Source organism: Botrytis porri (assembly GCF_014898465.1).
Source record: "Botrytis porri strain MUCL 3234 chromosome Unknown BPOR_008, whole genome shotgun sequence".
Classification (NCBI taxonomy): Eukaryota; Fungi; Ascomycota; class Leotiomycetes; order Helotiales; family Sclerotiniaceae; genus Botrytis; species Botrytis porri.
In genome coordinates, this window is record NW_024066082.1 from 1,732,985 (window position 1) to 1,751,029 (window position 18,045).

At 39.4% G+C, this 18,045-nt stretch overlaps 1 protein-coding gene across 1 annotated transcript; it reads left to right on the forward strand.

The window, feature by feature from the left end:
* Positions 1–658: 658 nt before the first annotated feature.
* EAF01_006637 (uncharacterized protein) lies at positions 659–2,777 on the forward strand (the record flags this gene model as incomplete). Its single annotated transcript, XM_038914891.1, has 2 exons — positions 659–2,606; positions 2,755–2,777. 2 exons carry the CDS (start codon positions 659–661, stop codon positions 2,775–2,777), a joined length of 1,971 nt encoding a protein of 656 aa, XP_038769846.1.
* Between the last annotated feature and the right edge of the window lie 15,268 nt (positions 2,778–18,045).

Here is an 18,045-nt window from a genome sequence, read left to right on the forward strand (position 1 = left end):
GAGTACAGCTTATTATGTTTGGATATCGTGGGAGTTTCCCCATGATAATGACTGAAGTATTGACGATACAAATGTATGTGAAAATAAAGAATGCTCAAGTGGTCAATTCTTTACTATCGCCATGGTAACCTTAGTATCTCTTGGGTCATTGCCATGGCTAAATTATCTGGGCCCTTCACCACGATTATGATTGATAACGATGTCGAAGGAAGACTTGGACGATAATGAAAGATGTGCCAGTGTAAATCAATTCTTCACGATGGATGGATACATAATATCAATATCTTTTTCCAATCAAACTGAATTTCATGCCAAGAAAACACGATTCCTCTCAAACCCCTCCAACAAACAAACCTTCTTACGTTGAAAGCATAACCTCCATTGTTCATACCATCAAAGAAATGCTTCGATGGATTTGACATTCAAGGAAATACATTCCTTATATTTCATTATCTCACTTCAAGCTTCACAACATGCGGTATACACATTTCCTAAAGCGTCATTGCTAGTACTTGACCTCTTCTTTCACCATGTTACTTCCATTTGATAATTTGTTTATCTGCGGCGATAAACTTCAAGCTACATTTAGAGACAGCTAAGTCAACAATTACAACCTTCCCAGGCCAATTATCAAGAAAAAGAAACATTACAAAAAGTCATGGCTGATGTAGTAATGAGGGATGCACCAGCGGCTGCTGCAGGCGCTGCCGCTTTACAACGACGAGCTGGAGGAGCAGCAGACGGAGATAGAGCTCCTGGAACGATAGGGCCTGCTCCCAGAGGATCAAGTGGTCTAGCTCGAGGAGCAGTTCATCGGACAAAATTCTCAGAAGCATATCGTTCCATCTTTACCCTCAATCAACCAGACTTAATACCACTTTTTAAACATGTCAACTGCAATTATTTGTCTACCAAAGGTCACCCGCCTACAATTCTGGAATTGAAACAACATGCTCAAGCATTGGTTATTCTCCTCAAACAAATTACTCTTTCCACGCACGCAGGATCTATCGATAGTAAGAATCAAAAAGGGGTTACTAAGTTTGATGGAGCCCCGAGTTTCAACGAAAACGAAACTTTCGATTTTCTCAATGATTTGAATAATGTATATGAGAATAATACAGTCCATCACAATCTACCACTCCCCACTTTGCTCAACACATTGGAACCTCAGTATGTCGAGCCGGGAACCATGGTAAATCCAGGACAACCAGATCATTTTGTCGAGATTGACGTCTGTCCATTACATGAAGTGGATCCAGCTCCGGTTGACGGTCCATCGCTTCCATATGCTACTCATGAAGCGCTTCTCAAACACGCAAATGAAGTACTCGAATTAATTGACCATGAATATAGCGCCAAAGGAGGTCTACTGGGTGTTCTTCCCCATGAAGAGGATGATGACAATCGACCCCTGGCAGAAACAACTCTCCTTGGCCAAATGATACTTTACATTCAACGGCTTGTCGCACGTCTCCATAATCTTGAACGTCTTCACGCAAACGCCATGGACGTAATGAAAGGTGAAGCCGTCGTTCCTCATCAAGCACTGTCCCGCGTAGGACCCGACGGACGCAGTGGCCGTGAGCTGGTCTACCCACAAGACCGTTTCGTACTCGTCAACTCTGGCGATGATATCTGGCAATTCCTTAACGATGAATTTGAAAAAAAAGAACGAGTTGACGAACAAGTTCGTGCAAACCATCTCCGTCTCGGCGTCGAAGGTGAACGTCTCTGGGAAGCCAAAGGTGGAAAAGAATATTCCCGTGGTATCACTGCCATCGATGTCATAACCCGTTACTATCGACTCCGGAACGACTCCCTCAAAACCATCTTCGTCATCCCCGCACACGCAGAACATCCCGGTGTCAAAGTAACCCGCGAAATGGAACGCAACCCCACGGTCGTCAGCGTGGTCAAACCCGTCTGGCCCGAACGCGTCTCCGTCTGGGAAAAGAAAACCCGCGACGATCTCGAAGAACTCCGACAACTCCGTCGCGACAACGTATCCCTCCGCGAAGCCGCCGAAGTCGCAGACACAGAACGCACGTATCTCCTCAACGAAGTCAAGCTCCAACGCTCCCACGTCTACAACGCGAAAGAAAAATGGAAACGCTTCACCGAAGGCCCAGACTTCCACGAACAAGCCACCGAGCTCCAGAATGAACGCGACAGTCTCGCCAAAGAACGCAAAGATTTCGAAGCCCAGCGTAAACAACTTGATACCCGTGCTGAAGATCTCACGACCCGATCACAAGAACTTACTTCGCGCGAACAAACGCTTGCGAATACTCGGGCAGCAGATGCTCGGCAATTTGAAGCTCGTCGCGCCACGCTGGAGAATTTGTATAAACAGCGCTTGATTGATCTAGAAAATGATCGCTTGGCCGCGGTAGAAAATGGAACGAGACTAGCGGATGAATTCCAGAGGGCCTGGACGGAACAATTGGAGAATACGCAGACGTTGGTGGATTTCTTGAACAGTGATCGTGCAAAGAGTTTGTTGGCGGAGAATCTTATTCCGGATGATATTGGGAAGATGGGGGTTCGAGGCGCGCAGGAAGTGGTGCAGAGGGTTTTGGAGAAGTTGGCGAATCCGCAGGGGGGTGGGGGTGGGGTAGTAGGGCGGGCTTGGAGTGGGATGGGGAATTCTTTCTGGGTTATTGGGATAAGGGCGTGTGGTTTTGTAGTTTTGTTAATCTTATATTTTCTATCGTTGGTTTTCCTGGGAGTCTCGAGTAGCTAGCTAGTCAGGTCGGGAATTCCACTGCTCATAAATATGTATGTATTATCCACCGTACATTGTGAATGGAATTTCTTGCACGTATCTTGTCACACTTTTTCATATTTTCAAATCCCCATTTTACTTCTCCAATCCTCGCTTCACCACACACACTTCCCTCCCTTAACTCCAAGTCTATCAACCCAATAAACAAAAATTAAAACCAGTACAGGAGTAAATTCTTAATCGATTCAGTCTCTCTATAGCTAATAAACCCAGTATGACAAATCAAAAAGTATAACATAAAACCAGACGAACCAACCATTCACGCACTACACTCTAAATCCCTCTCTCAATCTCCCATGGTGCTTTATGGAAAAAAATCAAAAAATCACAAATCAAAAAAATCCAATAGCCCGCTTATGGCTCAGGAGAAAGGCGAACCCCCGATTCTTGCTTCTCTACCTGTATGTGGGGATTTTTCTCTGGTTTTCTGTGATTATACAGGTGGGTTCTCTGGATTTGTAGCTTCTTGTTTGTGCTTGAGTTGTTGGGTGGGAGTTGGTTGGATTTTGGATTTTGGATTTTGTGTGGATTGGAGGGTTTTTTTTTTGGATGGATGGATGGATGGATTTATTTATGAGGGTGAGAATGGGTTTGGGATGGATTTTGAATGGAGTTTGAATGGGGGGTGGGAAGGGAAGGGAAGGGAAGGGAAGGGAAGGGACGGGAAGGGACGGGAAGGGAAGGGAAGGGAAGGGAAGGAAGGGAAGGAATTGGATTGAGAAATACGAAATGAGGAATGGGAAATAAAAAAATAAAGAAATTAAAAGTAAAGAGTTAAAAAATAAAAGGTATAAATTAAAAAGTAAAAAATAAGGAATGAGGAGTAAGGAGTAAGAAGTAAGAAATAAAAAGTAAAAAATAAGGAATAAGAAATAAGAAATAAGATAAAGATTAAGAAATGAGAAGTAAGACAGTAGAAATGAGAAATAAGAAATGAGAAATAAGAAATGAGAATAAGAAATAAGAAATAAGAAATGAGAAATAAGAAATGAGAAATAAGAAATAAGATAAAGATTAAGAAATGAGAAGTAATAAGTAAGAAGTAATAAATATTATAATACTTTGTTGTAGAAGAACTACGAGAGCAGGGTATAATTTATCTTTAGAATCTTAAATCGGGTATCCTACTTTCGGGCCACCCCCCCTTTTGGGCCACTTTTTACACCAAAAATGGAATTTTTAACTCTTTTATTTATGAATAGAATTTATTGAAAATTTGTATATATATAATTCAGATCGTTTTGAATTTAATCTAAAGTTTTTAGATTTTTAGGGTTTTTCTGTATTGAGATCTAAAGCTTCAAAATATTGATTTCTAAATTTATATAGAAATCATATATAAATTTGAAACTTTTATAAAATCTTTAATAACTTTTTAATAAAAATTAATAAAAATAAACTATAAAATTTTATTATAAATTTATAATATATTATTTTGAAGAATTCAGAAAAAAAAGAAAATTTCCTATAAATAGATATTTAAAAGAATACCCTCAAAATTACAGGGATTATTTATATTACTTTAAACTCACTATAACGTGGTTTATCATCATGCGGCCCATATCATCATGCGGCCCACTTTCACCTCAATTTGTATTTTTAAATCCATATTACTCAACAACAATTGATTCAATTGATTAAAACTATTAAGAATCTAATAATCTAGGATCTATTATATCGTTTTGACAAGTTCTTGAATTATGACCTGGTTTTCCACACTTACTACAGCATCTATTAGAAGATACTTCCCCATTAGGATTCCTCCCTTTTTGACGCTCGTCGCGTTGAATCTGAACATCAACCTCTTGCTGAGATAATACATCAAGAGCCTCTTGTCCAGTAAGTACTCCTCCTTGACGCAATTGGGTTTTTTCCGCACGTCGACGCTTGCTTAATGCCTCATTTGCTGCCCGAAGTGTACGGATCTCTGCACTTAAAAGTGTATTCTCATGAGCTAATCTCTCTGTGCCTTTAGCTAGAGCTAGTACAGTCTCAAATATAGGTGTAGGAGAGCTTGATTGATGACGATTGATTCAAGATTTAACTAATGTTGATTGAGAAAGAGCTTCTGTAGGATTGTGAGGAGTTTGAGAGGTCCAGAGGTCTAAATTGACAAAAGGAGGAGGACTAGGTGTATGTATTCGAATATCTAATTTTGAGAGTACTATTTCAGGATCAAAGGGGACTAATCCTGTTCCTCGGAATCCAGATTTCATATTCTGATTCGTGATCGATCGTTGATATGCAGCTTTGAAAGCTATAAAGAATTCGACCTTTGAGATATGATTGATATGTGCCCTTATAAACCCCTCAATTTGAGTACCATATTCTTGTTTTAACCTATTAAAACATCCGACATCAAGTGGTTGAGTTAAATGACTTGAATGCGGTGGTAGGCATACGCATATAATATCATTCTCCTTGCAATATGATTGAAAAGGTATGGATTCGTGGCTTTCGTGTCCGTCTAGCACCAACATTCGGTATTTGCCTACTCTGCAATCCTTTGTATGTTTATCGAAGTGTTTTAACCATTCCAATCCTGTCTCATTGTTCGTCCACCCATTGCTAGTAGGTTTAATAGCCCAATCTGCAGGAAGATCGGTTTCCGTATACCAATTGGAAAGATGCACCTGTCCTTGAACCACCAGGAATGGAGGTATGATTTCCCCTACACTACTACCGCATATGATCGCTGTCGCCCATTCCCTATTGCCTGGTTGTACTGCTTTACTCCTACCACTCCTCTCAGCACTAGTAACTACCATACCAGCATTTATAACTCCCATCATAAAGCCTGTTTCGTCGAAATTCCACATATCGCAATCTTGTATACCAAATTTCGCTCGCATATTCGATATAAGACGAAACCACTTTCGAATAAACTCAGGATCCTCGCACAAAGCTCTTTGAAAGTCATAAACACGACTAAAACGCGTCTTTAATTCTTTGTGACGCTTTACGAATCGATGCGCCCAGAGCTTTCCAACCGCTTTTCCACCTCTCGATTCAAGAATATGATTCGCCATATCTTCCACCCCTTTAAGTTTAGGTGGAAAACCTCTCGAATCCATATCAAGAATATATTGAATAATGATCTCTTCTTCTAATTCTGTAAGTTTATGGGTTTTATGTCGATATTCTGTACGAGGGGTAAAACCGTCTATTCTACGCCGTAGTGTTGTACGTGGTATATTATACATCGTAGCAACCTTTCTAACACTTAGTTTTTTGTCTTTATGAATAGCATCGATAGCTAGGAGTATACGGGCTTCTTCATTATTCGAATGCATCGTGGGTTGTTGATAAAACGCGTGTTGAAATAAAAGGGTGCAAATTGAGGTGAAAGTGGGCCGCATGATGATATGGGCCGCATGATGATAAACCACGTTATACTATATCTCTATATCTATTAATTTTTTTTAATTTTTATTTAATTTTTATATAGATTCAAGTTTAAAACTTTCAAAAAGATATATAGTTTTTTTTAATGATTATTACTAAAAAGTTATTAAAGATTTTATAAAAGTTTTAAATTTGTATATGATTCTCATACAAATTAAAAAATCGATATTTTAAAAATCTGGATTTCAATATAAAAAATTCCTAAAATTTTCAAATTTTCAAAATAAGCTTAAAATAATTTAAATTATATATATTCAAATTTTTATTAAATTAAATTATATATTAATAAAGATATTAATAAGCTAAAAAGTGATTTTTGGTATAAAAGAGTGGCTCAAAATAGAGGTGGCTTGAAAGTAGGGTGGTCGACTTACAATTATAGAATTGAGAGTAAAGTGCTCATAAAGCGTACCTATATATTAAATCGAGTACCCTACTTTCGAGCTATTCCTGTTTTGGGCCACTCTTTACTACCAAAAATCTCAAAAAATGGAATCTTTAACTTTCTTATTTATATATAAAATTTATATAAAATTTATATATATATAATTCAGATTGTTTTAAATCTAATTTAAAAATTTTAGATTTTTAGGATTTTTCTATATTAAGATCTAAAGCTTTAAAATATCGATTTTTAAATTTATATAAGAATCACATATAAATTTGAAACTTTTATAAAATCTTTAATAATTTTTTAATAATAATTATTAAAAGAAAACTATATATCTTATTAAAACTTTTAAATTTAAATCTATATAGAAATTCAAATTTTTTTTTAAAAAAATTAATAAATATAAAGATATAGTATATAGTAAGTTTAGAGTAGTATAAATAATCCCTATAATTTTGAGAGTATTCTTTTAAATATTTATTTATAGGAAATTTTCTTTTTTTTTAAATTCTTTAAAATAAATATATTATAAATTTATAATAAAATTTTATAATTTATTTTTAATAATTTTTATTAAAAAATTATTAAAGATTTTATAAAAGTTTCAAATTTGTATATAATTCTTATATAAATTTAAAAATCAATATTTTAAAGTTTTAGATTTTAATATAGAAAATTCCTAAAAATCTGAAATTTTCAAGATAAGTTAAAAATAATCTAAATTGTATATATATAAATTTTCAATAAATTCTATTTATAAATAAGAAAGTTAAAAATTCCATTTTTTGTATAAAAGTAATCTAAAAGGGGAATGACCCGAAAGTAGAGTACTCGACTTAGCTATGTATACGTAATCGTATATGTAAGCGATCGCAGTTGCGATTGAGACTGATCCGTGACAAATTTATTTATTTATTTATTTATATTAATTAACGTCTGTCTTGAACCTCCCTAAGGGTATTTAGACGTGCTAAGATAAGGGACTATTTGAGCGGCGTGATCGTCGCAACCGAATTTAGCAATTTAACTTCAATGCCAGGGGCTGTTCGCTCCTCTGCAGGTGCGATCCACTTCTGTTTCCAGAAGGGTACGTCTGATCCGGGTTCTTGTTAGGGTAGAGCTTGGTTCCCGGGTGGATAGGCTCGTTGTGGGCTCCGATCCCTATGGTGAAGGAGAAGAAGTGGGAGTGGGTTGCTATTTGTTTAGCCGAGCGGCAAGGCTCTTATATTGTATATTGGGTTTGCGGTTTTTAGGGGTGTGGTATATTCGAGTGATCAGTTGAGTGGTAAGTTTATAAAAGGGGCGGCGGGCTTTGTTGAAAAGATGGTCGCTTTCTAAGGGTCCTTTAGTAGTTAGGACAGATCTGAGTGTAGAACTCTGAGTCGGTAATCAGCTGAGTGAGCTTGCTAGGTGTGTGTAAGAGTTTCTTGATATATGTGATCGCCTGTTTGTTAGATTGTATTTCTACAGGGGCCAGGGGCCAGTCTGAACGTTTTAGGTTGTTTATAGTGCATTTAAAGAAGTGATATGGTTCCTTAGCGCTGCCGCATGAGCAGTCCAGCTTGTTGTTTTGATGACCAAATCGCTGATGGTAAGCGGCGTAGTCGCCATGACCTGTTTTCATAGCTAGTAGTCGGTGAAGGACTGCTCTTGGCAGAGTTAGTTCCTTCGGCTCCTTTGTGTTGTACTTGGGAGACCATTCTTTATAATTAGCAGAGAGAGAGGGATTCATCTCTTCCCACCACTCAGTCTCTGCGCGTAGGCGCTTTTGGCGAACGATCGTCCGGACACCGCTAATTGTTGGTAGCTTGTCGATCGCCTGGTCCATGGGTCCAATTGCGCCTGCGTTTGCTAGGCGGTCTGCTTCCTCATTCCCTTCGATCTCCATGTGACCAGGTGACCACTTCACTCTAATGTCAAGTTGTTTCATTGCCTTATGGCACTTATGGAAGGCCCATTGCGTTGTGGGCGGCGCGTTTCCGCGAACACCCCAGATGACCGATGTACTGTCAATACACATCCAGATCCGGCCACTCGGGGGATCTTTAAACGTGCTGATCAGGTGCTCCAGCCCTCGCCACGCTCCGATCGCTTCTGCATCGAACACATGTGAGTCGCTCCGGATCTGCTTGGATCCGGAGGCTAATTGAGTGCCATTGTGATATATTACATATCCGTATCCGACACAGTGTTTACGATCAATGGTTTGTTCTGATCCGTCGGAGAAGATCGTGTAGTCCTCAGGTGGGAGTTGCAGCCACCACTCTTTGAAGGCTTGAGCTGCTTCCTCTTTGGTTAGCCCTTCCGTCGGATCCGTTCTGCAGCCTATCGAGAAGTGCGGGCGAAGTAACTTCGGCCGTTGGGTCTCTGGGATGAGGAGGCCGAGCCGTTGGATTCTTGTAAGGGGCCTTCTAGCTGTGCCTGCTCCTCGCCCGCGCTTTCGTACTGTGGGTTTCAGGCGGCTCACTAGCAGGTGCTGATTGTCGACCGTTTTTAAGCGGAGTGCGAATCGCAGCTTGGCGTGTTCTAATGCGACTATCCCCGATGGCAGGCCGGCTTCTTTGATAAGAGCTGCGGTCGGTGTAGTTTTGTATACCGGGATCGCTCCTCTTGCGGCGGTATTGATCACTTTGTTGATGTAGCGGAGATGGCCTTTGATACCTGTGCCTGTGCTTTGCTTCGCTTTGACCGAGGCTCGGTTTGAGTTTGCCAGCGTACCATACTTCAGTGCCGAATAGTGCTACTGGAAGGACGCAGGTGATCACTGCTTTTCTCAAGTAGGAAGCTGGTGGCCCATGCAGAGTGCGGGCGATCGACCTGATGTGCGAGGCTACTTTCATGGCTTTCGCTGTGCGTGTTTTGACATGTTGTAGAAACGAGAGCCGACGATCGAAGAAGACACCAAGCCATCTTAGAGTGGGTTGAGTGCTTCCACTCGTTACAATCGGTACTGGAGTGATTATCAGATCCGGGTTAACGACTAGTGGTGGGTTGGTGGTATCGTGTCGTCTGGTTATATGGAGTAGCTCGAATTTCTCTGAGGCGAATAGGATTTTGTTCTCCTTACCCCATCGGATGATCTGTCGAACGCGTCGTTGAAGGATCCTGGCATTCGTGGAGAGATGCTTGGAGGAGTGATAGATCGCAATATCGTCAGCGTAGCCAAAGCGATATTTGGTATCTCGGTTGAGGAGCTCAGCGAGATATAGCATATAGAGTATAGGTGATAGGGGGGACCCCTGAGGAGTACCACATGCTACTGGGTATTCCTCTGTTGTGATGCCTTCGAGTCTTACTCTGACTTTCCTATTTGTAAGGAACGAGTCTATTAGTTTGAGCAGCGGAGTTGGCCATCCTTGCTTGATCATTCGGCTCAGGAGTCGGCGCTTTAGGAGAGCGTCAAAAGCTCCTTGAACATCCATTGTAACAATCGAGACCACATTACCCGTTGCTAATGAAAGCTCCGCATCGTGAGTGAAAGCCGCCGTTAGATCAGTACCTGATCTTCTGGGGAGCGCTCCGCAGTGCTGCGGGCTGATTACCTTGTGTCTCAGGGCTGTCCAGGATATTTGACTAGCTATATACCGTTCGAGCCCCTTACCGATACAGGAGATCAGGGCTATCGGTCGCCACGACCGCGGTGACGTTTTGTCTTTCTTGCCCACCTTAGGGATCATTACTACTTCCGCTAGCTTCCAACCTTCTGGATAGTAGTTTAGAGCTAGGCAAGATGCAAATATCTCCCGGATCAGTGATTTGACGCTCGGCCAGCATGCCTTGAGGATGCGCACAGTGGCTCGATCCACTCCAGGCGCAGTGCAAGTAGCTCCTATGACATGTTTTTCCACTTCTTCTGCAGAGATCGTTCTTTTCCAGGGGAGTATCCCTTTGTGTGCTTGATTGAGCAGCGGATCGTTTGGTAGGTCGTCGTCTGCCCTGAAACGATCCAGAACCGCTGTGAATAAAGCATCTGCCTTCTCTTTTGTATCGCAGATCACCCGCTCGCCGATTATTAGGGAGGGGGATTTCGCATTACTTTCGGGGGTTAATTTGTGCCATCCCATAACCCGATAGAGTTCTTTGTCGTCTTTGACTCCGTCGAGACGCATTGCCCAGTAGGATCTCTTGGCTTGTCGCACTACCTTTTGTAAGAGATGAGTAGCATTAGTCTTCCTTTCCGGGTCTGATCCCCTCCGTGCTTCTATGTGTGCTCGGTGGGCTTCTCTGCACTCGTCCGTCCACCACGGCGAGGCTTTTCCTACCTTCCGATCAATCTTGCCGATTGCTCGGATCGCTTTTTCTAACGCATTCGCCAGCTCACTGACGTGGGTTTCAATCTCAGTTGTAGTCTGAATGTCTACATCATTGAGGTGAGCTAGCTGGTTGGCCATTAGTCCATCTAATCTAGGCAGATCCACTTCCTTTATCCGATAGCGATACTGATCCCACTCTGTTGTTCCACGATTCGTCAGAGTAGTGACCTGGGTAGCATGATCAGATCCACAATGGAGTTCTTCCAGTACCTCTGTATAAGCGAACGGTATGTTGGAGAAGGTCAGGTCTATCACGTGCCCTCTTGCGTGAGTGGGTATGCCTGGAGTACCTATAAACTCCATGCCCTGCTCGTCTGCCCATGTTGCGAGCTGTGCCCCCTGGTTGGCTGTGATCACCCCCGGTTCCCACAGATCGTGCTTTGCATTAAAGTCCCCTCCTACGACTGTACGCTCATTTGGAACCAGGTGTGTAATGTAATTAATAATATCCAAAGTGCACGGAGCTCTATAGACATTCAGGATCGAGTATCCATTGACTCGTATCCAGAGTAGGTCTCTGTTTCCGAGTCGACTCATTTGCTCTACTTTCAGGTTCGCGCTTTTTCGTATATATGTCATGACCCTAGGGCCTTGCTCGTTCTCCTCCAAGTCTCCTCGGAGGTTCCAGTTGTCGGTCGGCTGATATCGATCGTATGCGTTGTGATTTTGTGTTGTTGAATTCCAGTATAGTCTTGGCTCCTGTATACAGATCACATCTAATTGAGCCTCCGCTGCTAATTGTAGTAGTGTGATATGATTCGCGTGTCCCCGGCCTGCGTTCGCCCAAGCGATAGTGAGGCCTTTGTTTCTTTGAGTGTACCCATTGATTGCATCACTCATAGAGAGGGTCTAGGTGCAGTGGCAACTGTTATAGAGTTTTCTGTATCGATCATCTCCAGGTCTATTGGAGTGAAGGCTTTCTCTGCTAGCGCTTCTATATTGAGATTCCGTTGGCTCTGGTTACGAGCTGAGCGTGTGCGTAATCCGGTTGGTGCGATCGGCAGACTTGTACTGAGCCTGCGTGGGCGCTTGCTGAGGCGCTCATTCTCATATGCTATGATCCTCGCCCCCGAAGTGATCAGGGTTTCTGCGGTTGTTACGATAGGAGACAGAGGTGATTCAGAGGTATGTTCTGCCTCGTCTATATCTGCTCTGTGCAGCGTCTCGTAGTCTTTTCTGCCGACAGCTCTGACTGCGGCCAGTTCCTTTGCGGTCAGAACGATCCGTCGCTTAGCATAGACCCTAGGGGCAGCTGGGCAGTTGGAGTGGCCAGCGCGGAAGGGTCCGTGGCAGTTGGCGCATTGAGCTGCTCTAGTACATTGTTGGTGTACGAGTGCACCCTCGTGCTCAGTGTTTAGTTTACCGCATGTCGAGCATCGTGAGGCTCTGTTGCAGGTGAAGGGGTTGCAGTACCCTAGGCAGCCAGTACTGTGAAGTTGAATTTCCCGGGGTTTGTCTAGGAGAACCGAGTAGGAGCTACTATTGAATAGTCGGAACCGCGATACTGCAGTATTGAAGCCAATGATCCAGGTGGCTCTTTTAGTGATCGGGTTAACCCCGCTACGTGCCAGTCGGTAGTTGACCGGCTGCTTGCCGGTCTGAGCTGTGATCTCTTCTTTGATAAGCTCAGTAGGCATAGGAGCAGGAGCTCCTTCGATGTGATAAAAATCGTGAGGTACTTGTGGGACTGCATACATGAACCACTTCTCTAGTCTGCGCATGCTTGTTGCATGGAGGGTCTTAAGCACCCGCTCAGAGTTATCTGCTTTCATGATCTTCTCCCGGCTGGCGCTAGAGCTGCATCGTAGAGTCCAGCCCGTATTATTCCTTTGAAGGAAGGGGATCTCTGCTAATGTGAGTCCAGTAACTGCCTCTTTTATTCTGAGTCTTAGTAGGAAGGGATTTGTCTCTGAGAGCAGAGCTTCCCCATTAGCTATTATAAGGATCGTTTTCTCGATCCGGTCATTCTCCCTCTTGAGTCTGCGTGCTTCTATACGCTCAGTGTTCGCTCCTCCAATAGGAGCAGGGCGTCCTGTGTTGGTGGGGGCCTTAGTGGGGCTTTCTGCCTCAGGCACTATCCGAGTTTTCAGTGCATCAGTGTAGGTCTTCTGCTTATTGCTTTCTGTTCGTGAATGCTCTGTTGTGAGCCCTATCCATTGATCAGAAGTAGCCTTTGCTGCTCCCAGCAGTGTAGAGATGATCGTCCCTTTAATATTCACTGCGAGTCTATGTTGTTGACCCTGGAAGCCTTGTGCAAGCTTATCCGCTAGTGCTGCGAACGCCTCGATCACCTCTCGCTTCTCCCGTTCTGTCTTATCGATCCTTTCGAATCGATCCTTAATTACGCCAAGGGCAGAGCCTGTGAGCGATCTTATAATTGGTGGAGGGGCAATGCTTGCCCCTGGGGTAATGGTACTTGATTGAGGGGGGATCACCTCTTGGGTTGGGGAGCCGCTCGGCGCGCCGGGGGCGCGCATCACTAGCGGCATAGGGGAGCCTCCTGTGAGGCCCTTAGATGTAGTTGATTCGTGATCGTTTCAGTAGTTGAATGATTTCTTTTTTTTAAAGATTAACCGATGACTAGATGATTGTTGTTGTGATCCGTGACAAATATGAAATTAAATATAAATTAAATTAAATAACGTAACGTATGGGGAACTCGGACATATGGGGAACTCGGACACTTTTAGCCCATCACCAACTTGAAACCGCAATAACTTTTATTATGCATACCCAATCACCTTCTACATCTGCTCAAATTGAAGAGAAGCTTCAAAAGGCTATAATTTCACTTCAATTGAAAGAATTTAAATCAATTAGAAAGGCTGCAGAGCATTTTGAAGTCCCTAAGTCTACCCTAGCTGATAGGCTGGCTGGGAAGAAAACACGTTCCCAAACCCACGAAATGGCTCAAATTCTTTCAAACGCAGAAGAAAATACTCTTGTACGATGGATTTCACGACTTACCATCACTGGATTCCCTGCTACACCTATGTTGGTGAAGGAAATGGCCGACGAAATTCGTCTTCGACGCGTTCGGGTCGCGTCATCTCGAAATCCTACCTCGACAGAAATTCCACCTATAGGCCACGAATGGATCTATAGATTCCAAAAACGACATCCAGAACTTAAAACATGCTATTCACGTCAATTAGAGTCTAATCGGGCTAAAGAAGCAACTCCGGAGAATATTCAGGCTTGGTTTGACGCGTTTCGCACGCGTCTCATTGAGCGAAAGTATGAATTAGATGATATGTATAATATGGATGAAACCGGATTTGGAGTTGGAAGTACTCAAAGTACGCGCATTATAGTCGATTCTACTCAGAAATCGAATTGGAAAGTTACAGCTGGCAAGCAAGAATGGATAACTGCATTTGAATGTGTCAATGCAGCTGGAAATGCTCTATCACCTATGGTCATTTTCAAGGCTCAGAATACGAATTCTGCATGGATTCCAAAGGACACACCTCAAAGCTGGCAGTTCTCTACTAGTACAAATGGATGGACCTCAAATAGCCATGGATTAGAATGGTTAAAAAGGGTTTTCGAACCAGAATCCAAGAAAGTGTCAGGTGACCGACCTCGACTTTTGATCATGGATGGCCATTCAAGCCATATTACAGGTAGCTTTATTGCTTTCTGTATAGATAATGATATTGATTTACTTATATTACCTCCTCATTGCTCTCACTTGCTTCAGCCACTTGATATTGCGGTGTATGGGCCAATGAAACGATATCATGCTTTAGAGGTCGATCGATATTCTCGAGCTGGTGTAAAGCGAATCCAAAGAGCTGAATGGGTAGAACTCTTTCAAAATATTAGAAAAAAAGCATTGAATTCTTCTAATATTAAAGCTGGCTGGAGAGGAGCTGGTTTAGTACCTTTTGCCCCACGAAAAGTACTCGATTCATTACCATTTAACTCCTCCCAGCAACCTTCTACTCCACAAATGAGAACCCCCAATCAAGACCTAGACTTGTCTATACTCAGGAGTTCTCCTCCAGATGGAACAGAACTAAGGCAAGCAAATCAGATCTTTAATACAGCTCTAGCAAGCAGTGGTTCTCCTGCATCGCCAACTCGTCGATATGCCAAGAGAATGACTAGGCTTGTAGAATCTCAAAATGCTGAGATAGCCCTACTTCGGAAACAGCTCTCTGATGCTCAGGAGGTAATTGAGACTCGAAAGAAAAGAACTAAAGGCAAAAGAGTCAAATTACAAGGTCAATTTGTCTTTAGTACTAAGGAAGTATTGAAAATGGTACGTGAGGCGGAGGAAAAACCGAAGGAGAAAAAGCCACGAGGACGGCCACGCAAACGCCCAATTGAAGAATCAGAAGAAGAGATTGAAGAAGAAGAGCTAGAGAATAGTTCAAGTGATTCGGAATTGGAATTGGAGGATTGTGTGGCTCGTAGAACAAGATCGCGTGTAGAATAATTGAAAAAGTGTCCGAGTTCCCCATATGTCCGAGTTCCCCATACGTTACGTTACTTTAATCTTTTAATTTTTTGTAAATTTTACTCATTTGAATTTTCCTCCTATTTTAGTACGATTTATATAAGAGTTCTAGTTCTAGAACCTACTTATTATACGCTATAATATTTTATAATATAATCTCTATTAAATTTACATTTTCTCATATAAATTAAAATTTTAAGATTATTATTTGAATTAGTTATATATTAATATCAAAACTTTCAAAATCAACAACTTCAATATATTCACATTTGAAAAATATATATTTTATTTCTTTTTAAATTTTTTTAAAGGTTTATATAAGTTTTTGAATGAAAAAGCTTAATATTTTAACTTATAATATTTTTTATATATTAAATAAACGATTTTTAAGAAAATTTTAAGAAATTCAACTTTTATCCTTTATAAAAGCTATTATAAAAAATATTTTATAAAAAAGATATAACGTAACTTATAGTGAACCGGGTCATATGGGGAACCGGGTTACATTTAGCCCATCACTAACTTCAAACCCTAATAAATTTTGTTATGTATACCAAATTACCTTTTATACCTTTTTAAATTGAAAAGAAGATATAGAATGTTATTATTGCATTTCAATTGAAGGAATTTAAATTAATTAGAAAGGCTGCAGAGTATTTTAAAGTTTCTAAGTCAATTCTCATAGCTAGGATCGTTGGAAGGAAATTATGTACTCAATTTCACAAAATAGCTTAAATTCTTTCAAATATAAAGAAAATACTCTTGTATAATAAATTTCATAATTTATTATTACTAAATTCCCTATTATATCTATATTGGTGAAAGAAATAACCAATAAAATTTGTCTTCAATATATTCAGGTTGTGTTATTTTAAATTCCTATTTTGATAGAAATTCCATTTATAAATTATAAATACATCTATAGATTTCAAAAACAATATCCAGAATTTAAAATATATTACTTATATTAATTAAAGTCTAATTAAACTAAAAAGGTAATACTAAAGAATATTCAAATTTGGTTTAATATGTTTCGTATACATTTTATTAAATAAAAGTATAAATTAGATAATATATATAATATGGACGAAATCGGATTTGGAATTGGAAGTACTCAAAGTATATGTATTATAATTGATTCTATTCAAAAATCGAATTAGAAAGTTATAATTAGTAAACAAGAATGAATAACTATATTTAAATATGTTAATACAGCTGGAAAGGCTTTATTATTTATAATCATTTTTAAGGCTTAGAATATGAATTCTATATAGGTTCTAAAGGATATATCTTAAAGCTGATAGTTCTTTATTAATATAAATAAATAAACCTCAAATAGTTATAAATTAAAATAACTAAAAAAAGTTTTCGAATTAGAATTTAAAAAAGTATTAGATGATCGACCTCGACTTTTGATTATAAATGGTTATTCAAATTATATTACAAATAGCTTTATTACTTTCTATATAGAGAAGAATATTGATTTATTTATATTACTTTCTTATTACTCTTACTTACTTTAATTACTTGATATTGTAATGTATAGGCCAATAAAATAATATTATGTTTTAAAGGTTGATCGATATTCTCAAGCTGGTGTAAAACGAATTCAAAAAGCTAAATAAATAGAACTCTTTCAAAATATTAGAAAAAAAGCACTGAATTCTTTTAATATTAAAGCTGACTAAAAAGGAGCCAATTTAATACCTTTTGTTCCATGAAAAGTACTCGATTCATTACCATTTAACTTCTTTCAGTAATTTTCCACTTTATAAATAAAAACCTCCAATCAAGATCTAAACTTATCTATATTTAAAAGCTCTTCTTCAGATGGGACAGAACTAAGGCAAGCAAATCAGACCTTTAATAAAACTCTAGCAAATAATGATTCTTTTGCATCACTAATTTATCGATATGTCAAGAGAATGATTAGATTTGTAGAATCTCAAAATGCTAAGATAGCCCTACTTTGGAAATAGCTTACTAATATTCAGAAAGTAATTAAAACTCGAAAAAAGAAAACTAAAGGTAAAAGAGTTAAATTACAAGATCAATTTGTTTTTAGTAATAAGGAAGTACTGAAAATAATATATAAAGCGGAAGAAAAATCTAAGGAGAAAAAGCCATAAGAACGACTATATAAACATTTAATTGAAGAATTAGAAGAGGAAATTGAAAAAGAAAAGTTAAAGAATAATTCAAATGATTTAGAGTTGGAATTGAATGAATATATAGCTTGTAGAACAAGATCATATAGAGAGAATTGAATTTTGTGACCCGGTTTCCTATATGACCCGGTTCACCATAAGTTACGTTATCTCATTTTATTATTATTTTCGATGTAAGAGTCTAGACTACTAGTAAGTATATAGACTCACGAGATAATATAATAGAAAAGTATAATTTCATACTTAAATTTATTAACTTTAAATTTTAATTAAAATTCAATTAAAATTCAATTGAAATTTAATATATAATTTAATATTAATTAAATTAATATATTATATTTTTAAATACTTAAAAATAATGATTTAAGATTTATTTCGAAGAAATCAAATCTAAGCTTAAAAAATAAATAGTATGTTTTCTTATTATAATTTTCAATAAATAATTATATATTCTTTTATAAAAACATTAATATTAATTTTCTTAACTTAATTCTAATAATTTATAGTATTTATAT